The following is an 11503-nucleotide window of genomic DNA, read 5'->3' as shown; positions in this document are numbered from 1 at the left end:
CTTACCGGTATTATCATGTCTATGTTTTGTTATGTTTAAAATCCTTCGACAAGATACAGTTAGAGAATTAGATAGAACTGAAGAAATATTTTGTCATAAATATATGTAAAGCTGTCCTCTATCATCTTATACATACGACAACTAAATTCGTATGCTTCCAAAATGTCCTAGCTGCAATAATGTAGCCCTCTCTGATTTTTTTTTTTTTTTTAGGGAGAGGGCTACAACTCCTTAGGATCTCCGTAATGGTGCAAATGCGGGAGTGATTCACTCCCGCAACATTTGCGCTCATTCTAAACATTTCCTGACTTTCTTTACGTAAATAAAAATGATATTCTATGTTTCTTAGTCAATATATAAATTTACAACCTGCAACTTAAGATTTGTGAGGCTCTATTCTACCGTTTTCAACAATTTCGATAAATTCCAATTTCTCGATTCATATTTGTGCGCCATGTTCCGATTGTCAAGGCATTTGCATATGCCATATAAGGTAGTATTTACATCAATGGACAAGTATGGAGGCGAAAGCTATTTCGTCGGTATTGAAAAGGTTTGAATTTAATATCAAGTTAAAAACCGAACAGCAGAGTGTAAATTCTTTCTGCAACAATATGATTTTCCTTTCTTTGTCGAAGTGGCTCGAGTAACTACATTTTCGCGCTGATTGTTAATGTTTAGGTTTTTCATTAGATCCGCCTACGAGATCTCGCGATAACAAGCATGGCGGAGCAGACGAGGAATTTTGCATGCTGTACATTGTATTTAATGAAAAACACCTTTATTAGACATGCCCGAGCACAAAGTTGGTACTCCTTTTGGTGTAAACAACATTTGGAACTAATACACAGAGTTTATTATCGGTTATTCATAAAATTATTTTGCACCATTACGGAGATCCTATGGAATTGTAGCCCTATCTCGAAAACGTCAGAATTAAAAAAATTTGGATAGGGCTACATTATTGCAGCTAAAAACGTCCTAGCCTCGCTAATCATTGTATATATATCTACAAACCAACTAAATGTATCAGCAAGTGCAATTACAACTTCAAGTGATTAATTTCAGGCAGTAATTAGAATTGCTTCATTATCATTTCAACGCAAGTAGGAATCTGAGTAATTCATGATATATAACACCATTTACAACTTTTTTGTTGTATAAAATTCAACACTTATCTGCAAAACTTTAAATGATTTTTTACAATGTCTGAAGCAAACGAAAGGACATGACGTACACCTGTGTTCTGGTATCTGGAGAACTCGTACCCAGGAGAACCCGTACCCAGAAAGGGTACGAGTTCTCCAAGAGAAGTCGTACCCATCAATATTTGGGTACGAGTTCTCCTAAAGAAAAACTTGTCAATTGTATAACAAAAATCTGGGTAGGAGTTCTCCTGGAGAAAAACTTTCATTTCTGTCATAAAAATCTGGGTACGAGGTCCCCCGAAAAAAACCACCCATAGTCACTTTATCGGATATTTATGTAGGTACGAGTTCTCCTGGAGAAAGACTCATTTCTCTCATAAAAATCTGGGTACGAGTTCTCCCGGAGAAAAAAAATGTCATTTTATCTGATAAATCTGGGTACGAGTTCTCCTGGAATTTTTTAAAATGAAAATCTTGGTACGAGTTCCCCAGAAAAAAAAACTTAATCATTTTATTAAATGGATTCTCATGGAGAAAAACAATGTTTTTATTGTCATATAAATTCTAGTAAGAGTTCTCCTGGAGAAAAGGTGTGTCATTATATAGTAATCAAAATTTTGATACGAGTTTATCTCATTACCATTTTAGGTATTGGAATCTGGGTACAATTTCTCCTTGAAAAAATCGAGGATGTCATACATTATACAAAATTTACTATGAACATGCCTTTCAATTGAATTAAACAAAGTAAATACTATGATCAAACTTTTTTGTTGTTTTGTTTTTTCATTTTAATTGCTGTTTGGCTTGAAATGATAATTAGCATAATTATTACAATTAAACACCTATTTTAAACCCGCGACATTGTATTTTTATAGCGTATTTCTATTCTCCGGCACACGGAGGAAAACTCGTACCCTGATTTATTTGAAAAAAATGACGAAGTTTTTCTCCAGGAAAACTCTTACCCAGATTTTTATGACAGAAATGACAAAGTTCTCCGGGAGAACTCCTATCCAAATTTCTGGGTACGATCACCTAGTCTGGTCCCCGCCCCCGCCACACTTTGATCACTCGGAGGCGGGGACCAGAGAGTCATTTCGCTTTATAGAGTACTCGCGTAGAATAAGAAAACTATAATATAGATATGTTGCAAATAGCGATTTTCTACTTGCTTGGTCGCTTGTTTTTGAGTATGGACCATTCCAAGCTGATTAAATTTGTCAACCATTTATTGTAAGTCAATTTTTTGATGTCATTCATGAATTCTACCACCATTTATAATTCTACAATGTTTTATTTTGGGAATGTTAACATTGGGATGAACTGAATAGCCCATCTGTTTTCACATTCACAGAACCGGGATTCTTGAGAGCCCTTCCCTGCACAAAATAAACCCCAGCCTTGGCTCCGCATTTGTCTGTTGGCAAGACACATCATGGCACGGGTGCCCGTATTTGCATTCTTTTTAATACAAATGCTACAGGTAGAGCAAAAGTCAATAAATTAGCAACTCTTAAGTCAACAAAACACCACCCGTACTTTAAAGGTTTGGACGGCATTGCCAATATATTTTCATTTTGAAATTTTAAAGTGTTAACCACATCTGTATAGTGTTATACATTTGAATAGATACACGATTAGAGTATGATGCATCATAACGGTATTTCTTTGATGTCGATTGAATGATCTCGATAAAAGGTGTGGCATGCACTATAAGGACAGATTCAGGAAGTTTTCAACACAGATGTGATCTTATTAGGTCTATTGTCCATCTTAGATGGTGGTTGCAACTCCCTATACTAGAAAAAACGTCCATGCATCTATTTTGAAATGGATGTAACACACAGATTCACCGCAAATCCACCCATTCAAAATACACCTGCAGGACTAGTAAGTGTTTACCGCGCGTATTTTCGATATTCCCTAAACTATTAGGGTATTGTATTCATGTATAATAGATATATATGCGCCATGGACCACGGTGTAAGATTTTATAATCGAATCATGTATTTCTTTTGATGTAAATGACCACAAATAAAACAAAGTGTGATTTAATACCATATACATGATTTGTAGGTAAGCTGGCGATGAAGAGATTTTCAAATTTTTTCCTGAAATCATCAGGTCGTCTCTTCTCTAAACATTGCAGCTTTGGTTTTTCCTTTTATTCAATTAATGATCCTTAATGATTAACAGTTCCGGGAATTTATATAGTTTAGATATTTATCAATGTTCGTGTAACAGTTATTCATTCGTGAAACGCACACTAGTATATTTTGTAAAATACGGATTAATTAAGCCCCCCCCCCCCCCTCTCTCAACGTTTTCCAAACTTCCTCTATTTACAAGGAACTGTAATGCATCCAGAATTTTACAAAATATCGGAATCTCTCTCTCTCTCTCTCTCTCTCTCTCTCTCTCTCTCTCTCTCTCTCTCTCTCTCTCTCTTCTACCGATGGTGAAATAGAACAATGAGAATTTTTTATAATGTGACCATCAACATCTAAAAAATGAAAACATAATGATTTTGATATGTACAAAAACGAACATCGTGTACAGCAACTTACACTACGGTAAATGCAGTGAAAGGGAAGTAACTGTTAAAAAGATGGACCCAGTGTTCATTACGAGTGATAGAAGTGTGGCATTTATTACAGCACAACACATGAATGGGAAACAAAATTCAGCAATGTAAGCCATATTCCTGCAAAATGAGTACCTGTAGGCCTCTTCTTAATTTTGTAACTAGCTACCATCAAACCGTACATAAAAGATATTTATTCAAATTAAGAAAGACGATCCAAGCTTTTTGTATGTCTTTTTCTCTCATATACCCTCCCCCGGAGGAAAAACGGATCCTCCGATCCAAGCTTTTTCTATGTCTTTTTCTCTTATATACCCCTCTCCCCCGAGGAAAAACAGATCCTCCACGGGAAAAAATGGGCCCAGCGTAGAATTTCCCCTTAAAAGAATTAACCCAGGCCCGCCTCCCCCCTTTCCCCGAAAAAACAACAACAAACCCTGCTCCAGTATAAATTTTCTCCCCAAATGACAGCATGTTTCCCCTTCTTTTATTGTTAGCCAACTATTGGTTTTATTATTAGTTATCTATCCGTTTTATTACTAGTTATCTATCCGTTTTATTATTAGTTATCTATCTGTTTTATTATTAGTTATCTATCCGTTGTATTATTACCTAACTATCCGTTTTATTATTATTATCTATAGGTTTTATTATTAGTTATCCATCCGTTTTATTTTTAGCTATTTATCTGTTTTATCATTAGTTATCTATCCGTTTTATTATTAATTATTTATCCGTTTTATTACTAGTTATCTATCCGTTTTATTATTAGTTATATATCCGTTTTATTTTCAGCTAATTATTTGTTTTATTTTCAACTAATTTTCTGTTTTATTTTTAGCTAATTATCTGTTTTATTATTAGTTACCTATCCGTTTTATTATTGGTTATCTATCTGTTTTATTATTGGTTATCAATCCGTTTTATTATTAGTTACCTATCCGTTTTATTATTAGTTATCTATCTGTTTTATCATTAGTTATCTATCCGTTTTATTATTAACTATCTATCCGTTTTATTATTAACTACTATCCGTTTTATTATTAGTAATATATCCGTTTTATTATTAGTTATCTATCTGTTTTATTTTAGTTATCTATCTGGGTTTTTTTTACCTATCTATCCGTTTTGTTATTAGTTATCTATCCGTTTTATTTTTAGCTAACTATCCGTTTTATTATCAGTTATCTATCTGTTTTATTTTTTGGGTAACTATCCGTTTTATTATCAGTTATCTATCCATTTAATTATTAGTTATCTATCCGTTTTATTTTTAGTTATCCGTTTTATTATTAACTATCTATCCGTTTTATTTTTAGCTAACTATCCGTTTTATTATCAATTATCTATCCATTTTATTATTAGGTATCTATCCGTTTTATTATTAGTTATCTATCCATTTTATTATTAGCTATCTATCCGTTTTATTATCAGTTATCTATCTGTTTTATTTTTAGCTATCTATCAGTTTTATCATTAGTTATCTATCCGTTTTATTATTAGTTATCTATCCATTTTATTTTTAGCTATCTGTCAGTTTTATCATTAGTTATCTATCTGTTTTATCATTAGCTATCTATCCGTTTTATTGTTAGCTATTTATCCATTTTATTATTAGTTATCTATCCGTTTCCAATTCTTTTACTATAGAAGTTTACGACATACACAATCAGATCTTCGTCAGACTATATAATTAAAAACTGAGAATAGGCATAATATACTATTGAAAGCTAATTGATTGATTGTATGTTGTTTAACGTCCCTCTCGAGAATTTTTCACTTATATGGAGATGTCACCAATATCGGTGAAGGACTTCAAATTTAGGCTTTTGCTCGGTACTTACGGCCATTGAGCAATGATGATTCTTTACCGTGCCACACTTATTTTGGCACGGGACATCCGTTTTTAAGGTTACCTCCGAGGACCCGTGACATCCACACCTGATACCGAGCGTTTGGCGATGGAACTGTCACTACTGTTTTAACGACTTAGGTCTGTCGGGGCCGGGATTCGAACCCCGACCTTCCGCATGCAGGGCAAACGCTCTACCTCTAGACCAAGATTTGGAGCTGGTACATTCATTGTAACCTTACTCCGTTTAATTCGATATAAATATATCTTACGTAATTAATAGATATCACTACCCAAATTCAAAGTTAGTTAATGCAACAACAACAAAAAACACCACCAAACAAAACAAAAGATAAATACAAATAATGACAATATAATGAAAAATAAAAAAAACCTATATTTTAACTTTTCAAATGTTTAAGAATATCCTTATTTCCATAGCTAGACAGACATTTTGTCAATCAACGTGTAAAGCACATTTATCATCTCCTACACTGACCGTGTTTTATTATTTTGAAAAGGATATAATTATGTAATTTTCATAAATGTTTATTCAAGTTCATCGTTTTATTGATTTGATAAATACATACATACACGCACACACACGCCCACACAAGCAGGCACACACATACACGCGCACGTGTGTGTGTGAAGATAACGAACTGTGATCAATCTCATAACTCCCATAAGGAATTCAAAATTTAGAGTTGGGTAAATACGGACTCCTGGATATAGCAGAGGTGGCATCAGGTACCTAGAAGGAATAAGTATCTCATGTCGACCGGCCACACCCGCCGTAAGCCAAATACTCAGAACAGGCAAACGGAGTAATCCGCACCCAAAATCAGTGCGCAAGAGAACGGCCCAACAACCGGTTTAACATTAATTAGTAACCCTGTTGAAAAACGACCCCAGGGGTAATTTTTCAACGGATGTTTGATCAATTTTCAACGTTGACCCAGACCATTAATTAACTATCCTCCCAAAAGTGAAATTTTAACCCTTGTTTAAAAGTTACCCTAAGAGATCATTTCTGCTGGGTCAAACTTTTAGCATTGAAAAATTATCATCGATGTACAAAATGTTTTCTGTACAGTCCACACCTCGGACAAGTGCTGGAGTCATACATATATTTCAACATTGAAAAAAAAGACCCCAAATGTACACATTGTTTCTTTGCAATCCATATCTCACTCAAGTAGGAGGAATAATCGTTCTACATTAAAAATTGCCCCAAATACTGGTATACAAAAGGTTTTCCATATTTAGGTCAAGTGGTAGAGGTCATATTTCAACTTTGAAAACTGACTCCAAAATTTCAAAATGTTTCTCAAATACAGTGAGTCCCACATGTCGCTTGAACGGTGACATAAAAACGACCATATTTGGCAAATTATTAAAACGCAAATCTCTTTAGAAATCTGACTACTATCGATTAAAGTTCATGTTCCATGGTCTCTACACATTTGCATGGACATAAATTGAATAGATTTGTTATTATAAAAAATGTCAATAAAATGTTAATAATAATTAAGATTTTATACAACGCAGTAAACATTCTAAAATTTTGACTTTAGTGATTGTATTGGTAACTTCATTTGACCCCTAACATGAACTTTAACGGGACGTCTATAAACTAAAGCTTCATTGATTTTAATCAGATTGGTAAGTACCATTACATATTGCTTATAGGAGCTATGAGATTTATCACTGTTTGTTATCGTCACCTTTCATGTAGAAATATCATCAAATTATTTGTACATACGTTTGTTGAATGATGCACACATTGCCAAATATGTAACGTCATGTTGACGTTGAAAACGTATATTATCATTCTACCCTACGCCTCTTCAAAAGTCCACAGAAAGCTAGCTACATACTGGTCCGGATTTTATGAATTATACATTTTCGGAAATTTCAAATTTCATGTTTTAATATCAAAGATGAAAATTCAATTTCTGGAGCAAAGTCGATTCTTGTTGTTCGTGGATTTAGCTTGCCCTCTAAGTCATGTTAAAACATCGTTGCTAGCCTAATTTCCGATTCGAATAGGACACTTGGCTAGCGAAGATGATGTTAGAACTGATAATAAATATGGAAAATTTCCCAGAGTGAAGGCAAACTGTTGCAAAATTCCAGTGCCACGGGCCATGTTCCCAAAACAGGGAGATTAAAGCATTGACGACGAACATTTGATCCTGGTGTGTGTAGGGGGTGGGGTAGGGGGTGGGGGGTTGGCGGCGGCGGCAACAAATTTTGATAGGACAATTTATTTATTTTCAGCGTGGATTTATTCCCGGGTGCGTCATCACCTTTATCAAGCATAAAAAATGGTAGGAAAATGTGGACTATGAATGAAAGGTGAAGATAACGAACAGCGATCAATCTCATAATTCCCATAAGCAATACAAAATACATCGTCGCAAACCACGGTTTTCAGTCCACACACGCTCCCTCATGATAATGGAGAGAATCGATTAGAAGCACCCGTGGGTAACGGATCATGTACAAAATAGACAGTTGGGCAAACACGGACCCCTGGGCACAACAGAGGTGGGATCAGGTGCCTAGGAGGAGTAAGCATCCCCTGTCGACCGGTCACACCTGCCGTGAGCCCTATATCCGGATCAGGTAAACGGAGTTATTCGTAGTCAAAATCAGTGTGCCAAGAACAGTCCAACAATCGGTATGAAGCACGTGAGACAACATTTGACCCAACGATAGGTTGTATTGACGAACTAGATCGTTATAACGACAACAGAATTTGCGAAATGCTGACTTCATAAGACCCATGCATTGTGTTGTGCAATCATTAGTAAACTCTAAGACTACATTGGAAGCAAATCAAAAATTAGGAGGGGGGGGGGGGGGGGGGGGGGTCGGGAGGGGGGGGGGGGGATCTGTATTTTATTATTGTCTAAAATAAAAACTTGAGGGAGGGGAGGGGTATGGGTCCTCTCCCAGTAAATTATTGAGAAATGAAGTAGAAAATAATGCAATCATAAGACACTTTCTGGGGAGTTTGACATTTTGAATATCACACCACAACAATGAATTTCTAAATTCGGCCTGCTCCCCCTCCCCCACCACCCTCTCAGTATCAAATGACAATCCCCTTAGAAACTTGTCGGAGTTAACACAACCAATTTACGACTTAAATTCTATCAACGCCACGCAGGCGTTATAACGTTATATGAACAATATGTATATCCCCCCTTTTTCCACTTACGTTTTGTTTATTCTCAAGTCCCCATCATGCGACTGAGTGTGTATGCTGTTCAGTACTTTTTCCAGCTCTGAATCGCCCAACACCCGTGTTTCGACATTCGTAGAAATCCGGAATATCCGTTCTGTTTTTCATAATTAAATCATGATCACTATTCGTATCATATTCTTGAATGGATAAAATGCATCCAAAATACTTCGGATGTCAAACATCCATTTTTCTCAGACTCGGCGGTTGTCAGGGGAGTTTGTTCGTTGTTGTTGTTGTTTTTACATACTATTTACCCACCCATCACATTCTCCCAGAAAGGAATGCTATACATAAGTGATATCGATTTTTAATGCTCATTAAAAAATCTTTACTTGTTTAATGGTTTTTTATATGCTCAGGACAACCTTTCAAGGAAGATAATGAGCAGCAGAGAGAAGTGTGTTTGTGTGTGTGTGTGTGTGTGTTGGGGGGGGGGGGGGGGCTACCAATATCTGATATTTTGGCTAATAAAATTCACGCTTTCCCGTTTTTCAGTAAGATTTGCATTATAAACAATATCAAAACAACTAACTCACCAATCAAACGGGACATTAAACAATATAACAATATCCAACCAATCAAACGGGACGTTAAACAGTATCCATTAACCGACGATATCCAACCAACCAATCAAACTGGACGTTAAACAATATCCAACCAACCAATCAAACGGGACGGTAAACAATACCCAATCAATCAATTAAACGGGACGTTAACCAATATTCAACCAACCAATCAAACGGGACGTTAAACAGGTGTGGCACGATAAAAATCCCCCCCCCCCTGCTCAAAAGGCTATAAGCGTGGAGCATAGGCCTATATTTTGCAGTCCTTCACTGGCATTGATGAATTTTCCATGTGAGTGAAAGATTCTCGATAGGGACGTTAAATATTATACAATCAATCAATCAGTGAATCTTTATTGAGGGAAAACATTTGATTTCTTTACCCCAAGTCCTATTATTGTTGACATGTATAACTATGTAAAGAGAGTAAATTGATATCTTTAACTGAAAGATTTTAAGATCATCATTATAAAGATTTCTTAACGGAAAAGTATTGCTGCATTTATGGTACTTTCCGGTCGAGACGTCTTTACAAATTAACAACCACATCTAACAGTTAAAGTATTAGTTAAAGTCTCCTTACCACACTATACTCCAGGGGAGCGTTTTACAAAAGAACTTACGACCAACTTAACATACTGGAATTTACCATTTTATTGTAAGATCATTCACTCCAAATGCAAATTTTTTAAACAAAAATGTTGAAAATCAAACCTTAGAAAAGTTTTACTTCATTCATTCAAAGTAATAACTGTGTAATAAAATTTAAGACTTGCGACTTTGTCGTAGGTTGTTTTGTAAAACGGGCCCCTGGTCCTGTAACAGAGACCCATTATGTCTCTGCCAACACTGACAAAGTAAATTCAAATAAGACTGATTTTTACGTGACAATATTATATTCTGGTGTAACATTCTTTAAACAATGCAATGTTGATAACAGCTATACAAACCAGATATGTAAATGTATACACAATTTAAGATATAATCAATATAGGATGACAAGATTGCTACACACCGCAAAAAAAGTTGAAGCACAAAAGTCCCATAACTCCTGTAAAATCTGTCGAGTCAAAATGACGGCACAATATGATCAACTACATATGGTGACGAACAATCCTACAAAATTTGAATGAAATCCGTTGAGCGGTTTCGGAGGAGTTGCGTCCACAACGTGTTCCTATAGTGTACTACATATGTACAAATTCAACAAAGTCCCATAACTCCTGTAAAATTTGTCGAATCAAAATGGTGCCACGATATGATCAACTACACATGGTGGCTAACAATCCCACAAAATATAAACAGAATCCATTCAGCGGTTTCTGAGGAGTTGCGTCCACAAAGTGCTCCTATAGTGTAGCATGTACAAGTTCAACAGAGTCCCACAACTTCAGTAAAAATTGTCGAATCAAAATGGAAGCAAAATATGATCAACTACACATGGTGACTAACAATCCTACAAAATATGAACAAAATCCGTTGAGCGGTTTCTGAGGAGTTGCGTCCACAAAGTCAAGTGGGACGGACGGACACACTGATTTCCAGTTCTGTTCCAGATTCCTGAATCTCCTAACTTGAGGCTTCCGTGATCTGCTCATCTCTGTCTGGATTATCTGAAGTTTTAATAGAACAAGGAAGGTGACAAATCAATAGATCCTACATCAAAAGAAAACTTCACATGGACAATGCAAGCTTTTTGTCTAGTATATGTAGATGTTTGAACCAAAATACCAGTATATAAATTCTCTAGAAGTGAGCTCAGTCTACCACACTAACAAGAGTACCGCAAACGGTACATAATACGCCCGTGAAATGATTACATAGGGTGTTTTTCTTGTGCTATAATTTGTATAACTTTGCTTCAGGTAGTATCAGCCATCATGAGGCTGTGACAAACTTTCATATGAACAAAGGGTCTTAGCTTAAAAATCGAGATTTCCTCAAAATGGACCAAGTTCAACAACCAGTAATTTTTTCAAAAATGGAAGAAAATCAAAATTCTTCCCCAGATGCACATCTTCAATACCCATACAAACACTCCACAAAATAAGAAGGTCCTCACTTGAAAACTGTGGGAGGAGTTGGGCAGACAAA

At 35.7% G+C, this 11503-nt stretch overlaps 1 protein-coding gene across 3 annotated transcripts in view; it reads right to left on the bottom strand.

Moving 5' to 3' along the window:
* Positions 1 to 10286: 10286 nt before the first annotated feature.
* LOC125677337 (uncharacterized) overlaps positions 10287 to 11503 on the bottom strand; it is a 54147-nt gene continuing 52930 nt past the window's right edge. For all 3 annotated transcript variants that reach the window (XM_056160100.1, XM_056160102.1, XM_056160101.1), the window contains one exon: positions 10287 to 11022. In XM_056160100.1, the coding sequence (XP_056016075.1) occupies positions 10979 to 11022 (44 nt within the window). In that variant the 3' untranslated portion in view covers positions 10287 to 10978. The remainder of the gene's footprint in view (positions 11023 to 11503) is intronic.

The sequence above is a fragment of the Ostrea edulis genome, chromosome 3, assembly GCF_947568905.1.
Source record: "Ostrea edulis chromosome 3, xbOstEdul1.1, whole genome shotgun sequence".
NCBI classification, from domain to species: domain Eukaryota; kingdom Metazoa; phylum Mollusca; class Bivalvia; order Ostreida; family Ostreidae; genus Ostrea; species Ostrea edulis.
This window is presented reverse-complemented; position numbering and strand designations above follow the sequence as displayed.